Source organism: Micromesistius poutassou (assembly GCF_964030765.1).
Source record: "Micromesistius poutassou genome assembly, chromosome: 13".
Lineage (NCBI taxonomy): Eukaryota > Metazoa > Chordata > Actinopteri > Gadiformes > Gadidae > Micromesistius > Micromesistius poutassou.
Genome location: NC_140283.1, coordinates 14,389,538 through 14,402,166, shown reverse-complemented (window position 1 = coordinate 14,402,166; position 12,629 = coordinate 14,389,538). Strand labels below are relative to the sequence as shown.

General features: G+C 41.6%; 1 protein-coding gene across 1 annotated transcript; it reads right to left on the bottom strand.

Annotated features, from left to right (window-relative positions):
* Positions 1-203: 203 nt before the first annotated feature.
* On the bottom strand, positions 204-7,096 carry LOC311357543 (G1/S-specific cyclin-D1-like). The gene is made up of 5 exons (XM_084477521.1): positions 6,488-7,096; positions 4,601-4,816; positions 3,296-3,455; positions 2,838-2,986; positions 204-2,324 (listed from the first exon to the last, which is right to left on the bottom strand). Exons 1-5 carry the CDS (start codon positions 6,683-6,685, stop codon positions 2,148-2,150), a joined length of 900 nt encoding a protein of 299 aa, XP_084333647.1. The 5' UTR covers positions 6,686-7,096; the 3' UTR covers positions 204-2,147.
* Positions 7,097-12,629: the final 5,533 nt, after the last annotated feature.

Below are 12,629 nucleotides of genomic sequence, written 5' to 3'. Positions count from 1 at the left end.
GCTTTTAGTAAAACCTGCCTATTGACTTTAGAATCAATGAATGTTACTTGAAGGGAAGAACTTCGAATATATTAGGAGGCCTTAACACCGAAGAGCATTGAGGAATAACTGTTTTGACGTTGGAAATGTTTTATTAAGTAACCCCTTTTATTATAAATTTATTTTATTTCCTATTTTTTTTCTTTTTTTCCCCCTCCTACCTTCCATCTCGGAAGGACTCAAAATATGGCCTATGAGTTTTTTTTTCATCTTCATGGATGTATTTAAATTTTCCCTTTGAGCTTTCTTTATTGGTTCTTCAGAAAAGACTGAACTTTGTTTAAATTGTATCATATACATTCCTGGGCCTATTTGAATAGCGGAAATCCCCAAAGTTCAAGATTTGCATAACTGGAGGGCTTAGGCTTATGATGTGTACACATACTCTCTAACTGTCCCTGGGCAATTGCAGATTTCAGATACCAATGCAAAACAGACATGTTGAGAGCTGTTAGTGAACTATAGACCAGTGTTTAGAAAATAATGGCATGTGTTTATTTGCATCAATCTTAGATAGTTAAAAAAAAAATGAGCATACACAAAAAAGGTTTGAAAACCATTGCTTTAGCCTCCTCAAGTTCTGAGCCTTTCTCCGAGCACATTAATGCTATGATGAGCATGAATTATATGTTTTGGTTTGCGTACTTTAACCTACACAGTTGAGCTAATATATGGTAGGACAGCTGAGGCAATTGTGCTCCTTACTGGAGCAGTTCAAAGACTGAGGTCAGCTTATCAATTGATGCAACACATGGCGCTTCCCCATCCAATAATGCACATTCAGTTTAAACAAATTTTAACAGTGGCTAAAAGACAATCTGACCCAATCTCATGGCCCTTCTGTATCAGCCCATTGAAAAGAACACTCCCTCATAGTTTGGCAGTGATAACTTCTGTCTTTTTTTTTTTAGCTCACCCAAATTTGATATTTTTTTTGGCTCAAATGAATAAGATATAGTTAACCCATGGCAATTTCATGTCCCTGTCCCTTTGACAGCAGTTATGCCATTGAGAACCTTAGAAAAAGTAAAGTTTCCTGTATTTGCCCTGGTGTATTCATCATCAGAATCATCAGAACTTTGGAATGACCACTTTCATCATATTATTTTGATGTTCAGTCCATGATACCCATTTTAAAAAATGAGTCAATAATAAAAAAAAAATGCACAGGCCATAATTTCAATGTAAAAATACATATATTTCCTTGTGTTCTGAGGTAAACATAGGAATGTACTTTTCAACCTGGTAGTGTGTTTACAAAGTCCAGAACACATCTTCATCATCATACATACACGGATACAAGTCATAAACGATTTCATGCGCCGATAACATCTCAAAATAGCAAGGTTTCCATCACCTGTCATCCATTACAAAAGCTCTAATTTTGTACCCAAGGCCTTGAATAAATCTAACGATAATCAATAAACTAAGGCTTCATTGTTATTTTTATTTTTGCGTTTTTTTCTTTATATTCCACGGCAGTTATATTTTTTTTTATCTTTCATCCACTTCCACGCTCACATTACCTCGTAATGCCAAACACTACTGGCCAAGTCTGCACATTCTCTATTACACAGCAGGTGTATAGGACCACCTTTATCATTTGATCCAAAAATACAAAATAAAAGTCCTTCTCTCTTGTAGCTTAATCTTTGTACTGCCGAGCAGACCAAGGTCTGGTTCTTCAGTGGCGTCCGCAATGCGGCTGGCATCGATGTCTTCGTTCTACCTCCTCTCCGGCATTTTCTTCGTTTTACCAGTCCATATGGCTATTGGTTTTTCTAACACACATAGGTCAAACTGCTCGCATGGATAAATAGGAGAAACTCATGACAGAGGAGGACGACCTCTCTCGGACTCTATAATTCCATAACATAACTTTTCGTTAACGTATATTTGTCTTTGCGGTGGCTCTTTTAGGGAGTGGAGAGAATGGAGAGAGGTTGTAGCAAAACTATTGAGCGAATCCTTTCCCTGCACTTTTAAGTGTGCCTGAGATAGAAAAGATTAACCTAGTTTTAGAAGTCCAAACGTCTCTCTCTATCCCTCTCTTCTTCTCCCAATGAGCCGCATCCGTGGAAACTCTGTCACCGAGAGACGGTATCCAATCAGATGTTGACGTCCCGGACGTCGGTGGGCGTGGCCGAAAGCTCCTGGCTCTCACCGTCCATCACACCCTTGGTTGCCGTGGTTCCCGAGTGGGGCTGCTGAGTCTGTAGTTGGGCCTGGCATAGGCTCATTTCAAACAGCGACTCAATTTGTTCTTGACATGCCCTCAAACAGTCCTTCAGAGAGAGAGAGGGAGAGCGAGAGGGAGAGATTTAGTATAATTCACCAGTAACCAGGTCAACCTCCATTAATATGTAAATTAGTTTGGGAAATATATTGGAATATGATAGCTCTTTCTTTAAAAATAACTACACTCCACATTCTCTTCTGAGCTTAGTGACATCAAGAGGTTTAAAACCTTGAACCATGGAAATTGAAGTAAGAAGGTGCCGTTTTATCTGATTAAAAAAGGTAATTTTGAAAGGGCTTGAATAATATTTTGTACGGTAAAGAAAGAACGCAAAAAACCCTCCCTAAACTCTAGACCAGTGTTGTTCATACAAATGAATAACCACATTATAAATATAATAGTAACATTACATCAAATGTATTTGAATAATCAAATGCATGTAATAATAAGATGCTATGTAGCTTTATCTTTATCTTGATTGGCTGTGTATAGTAAGTCTTTAAATAGTATCCACTGTGATTGTCAAAGAAAATGGCCGACTGTAAAGTGCTAAACTCACCGGATCACTTCTGATGATCTGCGCCAGGTTCTCAGTCAGATTCTGTGCTGTCATGGCATTACCCACAATCCTCATCTGCAAGCCCTTCACCGATGCCACCAGGCTGCCCGCAGCAACCATGGAGGGTGGGCTGGCGATGAACTTGACATCTGGAATGAGGAGAACGGTATGAATAAACACATCTGGGTGACATCATCTGTTTATTTATCAAATGATGTCCCGTTAAACCTGTTTATTTTTCTATACATTGAATAAAATAATATGTAAGGTTAATACTTTATATACTATATTCTCTATAATAATGAATCTTACTTATATTTATACAAATACTAGGCTAATATTTAAGTACTAGGGGCCAGGTTGAAAAACAGAAAAGCATGAAATAGAAAATTACGAAATTGGGTCAAAAATAAAAAAGACAGTTGGCCCAATAAACACATTGCATTGTGGATGCATACCGGTAGCGCAGAGGGCCACAAAGGTCTGAGCGTGCTTCCTGAGAATGGGCCTGTTCTCCGTTCTGATTGGCAGCCGGGACATGAAGAGGTCGAGGAAATCCAGTGGCGTCACAGAGGCCAGGTCCCACTTCAGTTTGGTCAGAACCAGCAGCTCCATTTGCTAGGAGAGGAATGAACACCGTATGGGTGTGAATAAAGGTAGCAGCCAAAGAGACTTCTGCTATAATGCAGAGACATCCAATGAACACTAGAGGGCCAGATGCTCTCTGTCCAATAGGCTTTCAGGGTTTTCATCACAACCCCCCCCTTCCCCCGGTGATGAGGCAACGTAACTTAGCATGGCTAGGTGGTTGACTCCAAGATGTAATTGTAGCTACATTTTTTGACTGACATAAACCAAATGCAATAAATACACAGTTATGTTTTATGGTTTTCATGTTTGTATTGCTTCCTGGCACCAACATACCGTTTACAGACCATTTCCAATGTCAGAGGTAAACTGTCATGATAATACACCACGTTCTGAGTCTATCGCCTAGTTGATAAAAAATAACATTGGCCGTCTCTTGCTTTAGTCCTAAATTGCATCGAATGATTTAATATGCATGTGTTAGAACCCCCCCCCCCTTCCTCCACCTCATTCCCACCCATGCTACACATTCAAGCCGACCGGCCTGCTTCTAACGCCCTGTTGCTTACGATGCTATGTGGGTTGTGCTACAGATTGAACAGATAATGTCGGCTGCTTCAAACTGCAGCGGCAATGTTTAAAGTTCGGAGATTTACGACCCAAAATGCCATACACTTAAAATGAAACCGAATGTGGCCTGGTTTCCTGTGCAGACTTCAACCTATAGCTGTACACTGCTGAGCTCTCTATAGAGTTTAACACAAGTTAAGCATGGGTTAAATTTGGTTCATTGGATATTCTGGGATTAGGCAAATTATGGCATAGCAACATAGCAGTATGAATACTTTGAGAAGTGGTGGAGATCACTCCAAGGCCAACCGACACTTGATGCATAAAAATGTATAACATCATTAAAAAGAAGGACATTTGTCAATCCTTCACACAAGAGCATCAGTGTTTAATGATAAATCAATAGATAGATAAATAAATAAATAAATGAGTTGCAATTGTATTGAATACAACAAAATGGCCAACTAGTCATTCATGTTTTCAGATTTTTTTTTACCACAAACCTATACTACTTAGTACTATTACTGAGGCGAGATGTCACTCAGGAGCACAGGTTGTGTGAGCTGAACCGATACATGCGACAGGGTTTGGTGTTTGAAACATACCCGCAGCTGCCCGGGCGAGATAGAGTTGTCTGTGTATATGCAGAGCTTCTCGGCAGTCAGGGGGATGGTTTCCCTCATCTTGGAGGCCAGGAACATGCAGGCGGCTGCCAGCAGCTGGAGGTGTCCCTTCTTGGTGGGCTCCACAGAGAGGAAGCGGTCCAAGTAGTTCATGGCCAACGGGAAGACATCCTCCTCACACTTCTGCTCCTCACACACCTGCCGGAAGAAGGAGGAGGAGGAGGTAGTAAAATACCTGTTGATTGTTGCTCCTAGTGTGTGTGGTAAGAGATTGAGGAACTCTGAAAACCTGTTAATATTTACAATGTTTGCCCTTGCAGAAAACCAGTACTTATTGACCTGAAGAGAAAATGAAGTTGAATCGGTTCAAAACGGTTTTGAACTTGTCTGAGTCAACGTTGATAGTTGAAAATGGACGACGTGATGCAGATCCCTGTTCTGCATTATGGAAATAATACAAGTTTAATAAAAAATATTTTATTTTTCTCCCCACAAAGGAAGCGTCATAGTATTTGCTGCCATCTACAGGTGGTCGTTCACTGGCCATGTTGCTCCTGCTGCTCATTCAGACAAAAGTCTGTTAAAAAAGGTTGAGCCTTTGGGTGGCAGCAAACTAAGCCCTGACCAAAGCCGTAGCCGCCTAGTGTGGAGCCAGTCTGAAAAATGCAGTCTTTGAGGCAATATACTGTCAAAGATCAGTGATAATTGACTTTGTCCATAAATTGCTTTTTGGGCTTGACTAGATGGTAAAAGCAGGGCTGAGAGAATGTGAACGAGACTAGCCAGGTCTGACATCCTCCCATGGAAGTGTATGCTAATTGGACAGAACTAAAACCACACTGCTTCAGGCCTATGTACTGAATCTGGATTGACCTGTATGCAAATGTGAAACAAAAAGTACCTTTTTGTATGTTTAGATTTTACTTCACTACAACCAGTAGTGAACATGAGTCAACAAAAACGCCTTTATTCACTTTTTATTTGAAGGTAATAATTATATTGCCAAAAGATAACACTTTGCTATTTATTATTAAAAATAATCAGATATTAAACTTTATTCATCTGCTATAAAAGGCTTCAACGCTGTTTGCCTGGAAAATATGTCATAAAACCAATAATAAAATGAGTAACTGCACCCATATAAGTTATTTTTTATTGGTTTGAGGCTAGTTGAATCAGTTCTCTTTCATGTTACCAAATTATATGCAATGTGTAACAAAAAGATTATATAATAAGATAAGGTGTTTTATTATATTATTATAAGACACCAGATGTTGAACGAATCACACGACGAGATTTAGCCGTGGCATATGTTTTATCGCGCTACCACGCCGTTGTGTGATCAAGCGATAGGCCTGATAGGCCCTAGCTGCTCCTCGACGAGAACACAAAGTTGAGAATGGATCTGTAAGGACTGGCTCGCGCAGGCGTCTTCATGAATGAACACACAAAGGCTTGCAGCGCGTGGTCTCGAGGAAGAAGAAAAAAAAAAAAAAACACCACGGTAGCTTCGAGCTTCAGCGTGTTAAAAGTCTCTAATGGACTTTCAAACAAAAGTGTGGAACTTTACTGTTTGGAAAACCATACTGATGAGCATCATAAACATTTGTCCTAAACGATCGAATAAATGAAGTGAGCTTAAAACATGACATTAAATTGTTGAAATGTCTAATGCTGCCAAGCGGTCATTTCATTGATTTAAGAGTCCTACCTCTTTGGTTTATAGTTGTTGACACACAAAAACAAGAATATAGCCTAGGAGTAACGTATTGGGTGATTTGACATCACTGTGCATCAACAGGGTCACAATTAGCGACATGCATACATTCCTAGATAGCGTTCTACTTAGTTCACAGTGTCCCAACTCACCTCTAACATCCAAGTCGAAACTATTCTTCTCATGTACGGTGCGATTTCTTTTTGGACGCATTTGAAATAGTTTGTGGCTGGTAGATAGTAGTCCTCTGCTCGTAACAACGCATGTAGAACTCTATCATTGAGCAAGTTGCTGTCGAGGTAGGCCCTCCGAAAACTATCCACTTCACAGCAAATCAACTGCGGTTCCATTTCCGTTCGGCTCAATCGCTTCACTCCTGTTGCTTTAAAGTTTCACTCTGTCTGTTTGGCAGAAGCTTTAATAACCCTCATATGTTGGAGTTCGACATTATTCTAGGCTAAATATATTTGCTAGTTAATCTTTCACAGACTGAACCGCGACTCTTGTTTCTACCTTTGAGGACTTGTAAATAAATAAAGTAGCCCGAACTATTCCCTATTATCATCCGTTATTTCTCTGCTTCGGGGTGGCTTTGTGTCGTTGTTCCCGATGGTGGATCTTATTCTGTTTCAGTGGTGCCGGTTCGCCAGATCTTTAGAGAGCATGAGGTTGCAGTATGCCGTTTTCCGAGTACGTCCTACTGCTCTCTCTCTCTCTCTCTCTCTCTCTCTCTCTCTCTCTCTCTCTCTCTCTCTCTCTCTCTCTCTCTCTCTCTCTCTCTCTCTCTCTCGCTCTCTCGCTCTCTCTCGCTCTCTCTCTCGCTCTCTCTCTACAACGAGATAAGTTAGTGCAAGGCCACACACCACTAGTCGCACTCCTCCTCTCACCCCTCCTCCAAACTATCTAACTATCTCCACTCCCTGTCTTAAAGCCCCTTATCTGCCTGGCCCCACACATAGCCTGCGAGACGCCTGCCGATTACAGTACGGAGAATAAAAAGGAAGCCGGGCTGGATTGATGCTTGTTTAATACATTAACGTCCACGTATAAGGAATTGGGAGACTAGAAATCCGATAACAACCACTGTCAACAAAGGCCAGCGACAAAAAAAAATGCAGTGAGCTAAAGTACAGAAAGTACAGTCAGCTTTAAAACACAGACATAATCCATGAATGTAATTGACATGTTCGTCTCTCTAAATTAATTAAGGATAACGACATTTTTTGGTCAATTTGGAATAGGCAAATAGCCTACAATGTGTCTTGAAAGAAAACCGTGTGGAATAAGAAACGTGCTTCGGTTTACTAACACTTTATGTTACACTTCATGTTATGCAAATGTTTTTTGTATTAGGTTTGCATTGAAACGCAAACCTAATTTGCATGGCAAAACCTAACGGTATAGGGCTTGTACAGAATGCACGGGATGTTTTATGTGCAGAGGACTACATATCGAGAGGACTGAAGATAGCTGTAAGTTAGTGGGACGTATGTAATACCGTATATCAACGAGCTTGACCAAGGCTAATGAAAACTTTGTTTGGCACGTCTCGCATGGGTAACGCTGTGGCACTTTTCAACACAGGTCTCCCGATAATAATAATAATAATAAAAAAAATAATTTAATAACTTAACGATGACCAAATAAAACATTACTAATAATATAATATATTATATTGCAATGCTGATATGCTTCTAAAATAGAGGCGTCCTTGTGCTTTAAAGTTGCAATGTACACGCCACAACTTACAAGGTAACCTACAACTTTTCTACAATATCAACAAGATAACTATGTCAAAGTAACAGTTAGGCCTACTATAGCGTTATAATCATATTGCAATGGGTACAAGACAGCTAGCCTGTTTTAGTCAATCAATTAGGCCTTCATGTTTGGCTGGATGGAGGAAGCCTATCTATGTAGGTAAACTTTTACAACGTACATTTGAAAGTAATTCTATATATCATTAATTAAAGGGTATGTGGCAAGATATGGCAGGTGATTGCACTTATGTCAAGCCTTGTACCCTGCACCGATTACAAAAATAAATATATTTCACATGACACAGGATGGGACTTTTGGACCATTACAACTCCAACTGGTCTGATCACTTAGACAGATATTTTTCCTTTTAACAATACTCACTGAGATGTAGTTATTACCGTTACCAAAGCACATGTTCATGAATATTACCACTTAAACGGTCCAGCATTAAACTCTGAAGACATGGATTACAGACTACAAATGTGTGCTTATTTTAGCAGTTCCGTGACAGTCAGCCATCTTGAATGAAACAATTCTATGTTGGGGCCAAGGGATGCATCCGAATAGGAATGGCCATCCTGAATTTCCAATGGACTAAGCTTCTGGCTCAGCAAAACATACATTCTTTAGCTTTAAGTGCTGGACCCACAGAATGTTCAGCAAACTGTGACACGTCGGGCCAATGATTGAAGTTAGCTCTCTTCAACTAAATATTGGGTAACCAGCAGGATCAAAGTTGGATTAATGCTAAGCATGTTTATATGCTAACCATATACCACATTGGCTACTGAGTTCACGTTACAGTTGAATGGATACATCTCCCTGTACTCGCAATAGAGAATTTAATGTTACGTCACGCCTGCCGCCATCTTACGAGACAGAACCAACAGGTTCTGTCTGGTTCTGTCATACTACTCAGAACATACTAGTATGTTCCTGCAATAGAGGAGGCTCCCGTTTCAGTATTATTTTGGTGGAATGAACACTATAAGGACTTTTTAAACTAAAAGTACTTGGACAGAAAAGAGTAGTCTTGAAACTGCAGCCTCCTCCATTGCAGGAACATACTTTTGACCAAAAGACCACAAGAGGCAGCCTCTTAACATGGCACGCTCAACCATAGCGTAATAACATGGTGTGACGTCAACTTCAAATTCCCTATAGGGTAATAATTCAAACATTCATGTGAACACCATAATTAGATTGAAACAATCGTCCATGTAAAACTTTTGCACACTCTAAATAATTCCTAATAACAGTTGTTTTGCAAAAGCCCTTGCCTGACAAATCATATAGTGAAGCTATATAGTAAAGATATAGATTATGCAATTTCTTTAAGCTACATAACCATACTAACCTATAACTAGCATATAATCATCAGACAATATTTATGTCATGCTCTTTCTGAAATGTTATCACTAGCGGCTTGAAAAGAAAAACGCTGCTACATGAGTGTGTCCAGCCTCCCCAACGCACGACAACAAACAAAAAAAACCACACAAACACACACACTCACACACATGTGTAAATCAAAGTCTAAATTAAGCTAAGTCAAGTTGAAGCAGCTCCAACACGCCGGCGCACAGAGAGAGATAGAGACGTAGATGTAACTGGCCATAAAATATCCCGCTCTGCCTGTGTGTGAGTCCCCCTCTGACCCAGGTTTCAGGGGGGTTTGCAAGCTTCGAGGTCACGCCGTGGACAATGACCACAATGGAGGCCTATAGAATCTATTGATTCATAATGATTGATCCCCAGAACAATAGAAACGGATCCTTGTGATCGGCCCGCCACCCTTCTGTTGTGTCCTCCATTAATTCTTTCGGATGTTAGTCGCCGGGCCCCCCCAAACACCGCAGACTTGAAACACAGGGCCTGTGTGGGCGCATGCTTGGTGTGGGGGAATACTTAAGAGAGTGACCCAGAACTCTGTTCCAGGACTCGGTCGCAGGTTTGTGCCGCGGTTATGCACTAGCATAGCAAGCATGGGGCTTATTTAAAGGGTTGGCTGTAACGTTTTATTTCCCCCTTTTTTTAATTATTGTTGGTTCTTGTATTTTTGTGTAGAATTCAAAACACATGGGACTTATAGTTTTAGTTGCTATTAAATATGAACCGGTCTCTATCCGTTTCAATGTGTACAAATACAAAAAAAAGAAATTGTTTCGTTTAGTTAGTTTAGTTAATAAGTATTGGCTTTAGCAGAAACACTTATTTGACATTACTGGGACTCTTGTGATGTTGTGATGACGCAGAAAGAAAAAGAAAGCGACAGACAGAGTGAGCGAGAGAGAGACAGAGAGAGCACATCCATAATGATGAAGACAGATGCAGTGTTAGAGATAGCCCATAATGAGGTCTCCATGCTGTGCCACCCTCCTCTGGAATCCACGCTCACTGTCTTTTACATGAGATAAATGAACTGCAGGCTCCACCGGAGCACCCACTGGGTGGAGGGGACACCACCCATGGGGGGGTGGGGCACAAGTCAGAAGCAATCTTGCTGTCGGCAGGAGGACTGAACTCATGAACCAACCACCCCACAACGTGTTTACAACTGTTTACAATGTATCGGTCATTTTTATCCAAAGCGACAATAGAGATTCAATTCAGATACATAGATACATGAATGTACAGTTAGGGGTAAGGCATCCTGCTCATGGATGGCTACTAGTAGACAAGAGTCCAAAAAATAACTAGCCAAGACCTTTCAGTTGAGGGTCAATTCAAACACCCCAACTACTCGTAGACTTTGCGGCCCCCTTCTCGCTGCCGTTGCAGCTATACTGCCCGTATCTGCTAGGAAGCGTCCTTCATGTAAGGTGTGAACCTGGTTACCTCCTGGGTCTCCAGGTATTTCCCACCAGAGGTCTATACTTTCTCACTGACCCGTACCCTGACATCCATCCATTCATTTGCACCATATAGTTCCTTTCTATGATAGGAAGTCACACCCCACCCCCACGGCGACTGCTGAGGACCAGAGTAAAGACATGCAGATGAGACCCCGGCAGTATAGCAGCCCTTAACGCACATAGCCAACGGTCCCTGTCGCCGGAAACACACGCAAACAAGCCTCGAGGCATGTGTACATATTGTGTATGTGCTTTCTTTTATTCTCTTATTCTCTTTATTGTACATTTCTCTCTCTTTCTCGTGCGTGTGTGTGCATGTGTGTGTGTGTGTGTGTGTGTGATTATCCTTAGGCATGTGCCTGTTGCTGAGTGCGTGCGTGTGTGTGTGTGTGTGTGTGTGTGTGTGTGTGTGTGTGTGTGTGTGTGTGTGTGTGTGTGTGTGTGTGTGTGTGTGTGTGAACAAAGGAGTTACACTCCCAGGAGCTTTCAAGTGCGTCAGCATCTTTTAAAGCTCTTCAATGCCCTCACACCATGGCTATCAAGTCTGGGCAACTCAGAGAGAGAACGAGGGAGAAACAGAGAGAGAGAGAGAAGGAGAGAGGGAGGGAGAAAGACAGAGAGAGAGAATGAGAGAGGGAGGATGAATGAGAGAGGGAGGATGAGAGAGGGAGGGAGAATGACAGAGGGAGAAAATAGGAGGGGAAGAAAAAAATAACACAGTGAGGGGGGCTGAGATGAGTGATAGAGATAAGAGGTTTATTTTAAAGAATCAAGCACATGTCTGAAGAGACGTATTTAAAGCCCAGCTCTATTACCATCCCCCCCAACCTAAAATCCTCTCTCCCCCCCCCTCTGTCCCAAATGGAGGTGACTGCCACAGAGGATTTACAAATGGCTTTACTTCATTCAAGACAAAAAATATGTGTTTGTGCTTGTGGGTGTGGGAGTATTTAGGCGTGTTTATAACCGCATTTGTCTTACACCCCACTTTATGTTTCGGCAATGTTTATCATTGAATCATGATTTCAACTGTAGAATGCATGTGATTGTTGTGACGCTTGAATGTTAGACTTTACCAAAGTGTAAGTAAATATCCTGCAGCTCTAAAGCCAAAGGTAATATTTATTGTTGGGATCGTGTGTCACTTGTACAGAGACTGGCTCAAACTAGTATGTTGGGTCGGGTCAGAACTCCTGAGGTAGGCTACGAAGCCACCTGTCGCGTTGTTTCGGAGGTGAAAACGTTTAAAGCCTGTTTTATGTTGTGTATTGTACACATGATGTCTACAACGTCAAACGCTTTCTCAGCTTGCCCAATTTGTTTCAGACAGTACCAGTGTGTTCACGGAGAACATATTTAAAAAGACAAACGCTAATAATGTGGAAGCGTGTTAACATGCGTCTGGAAGGAACCCAACGACGCGCTACCACATCAGGTCCGAGAGCGACCAATTGTTCTAACACTGCCTCGGTGCCCCAGACCTTCTGCAATGAAACAGTAGCAACGCCTTCATGACGGACAATACTTAAAAGGGGAGAAAACATGAGTGCCCCCCCGCCCCCCTGCCCCCCCCCCCTCCCCCCCACCACCCCCTCAGCTCTTCTTCCCATCCAATAAAAGCGCAGGCGCTCCCAGCCAAGGAGTGGCGACACAATGGCCCCGAGAGAGAAAAGATGGA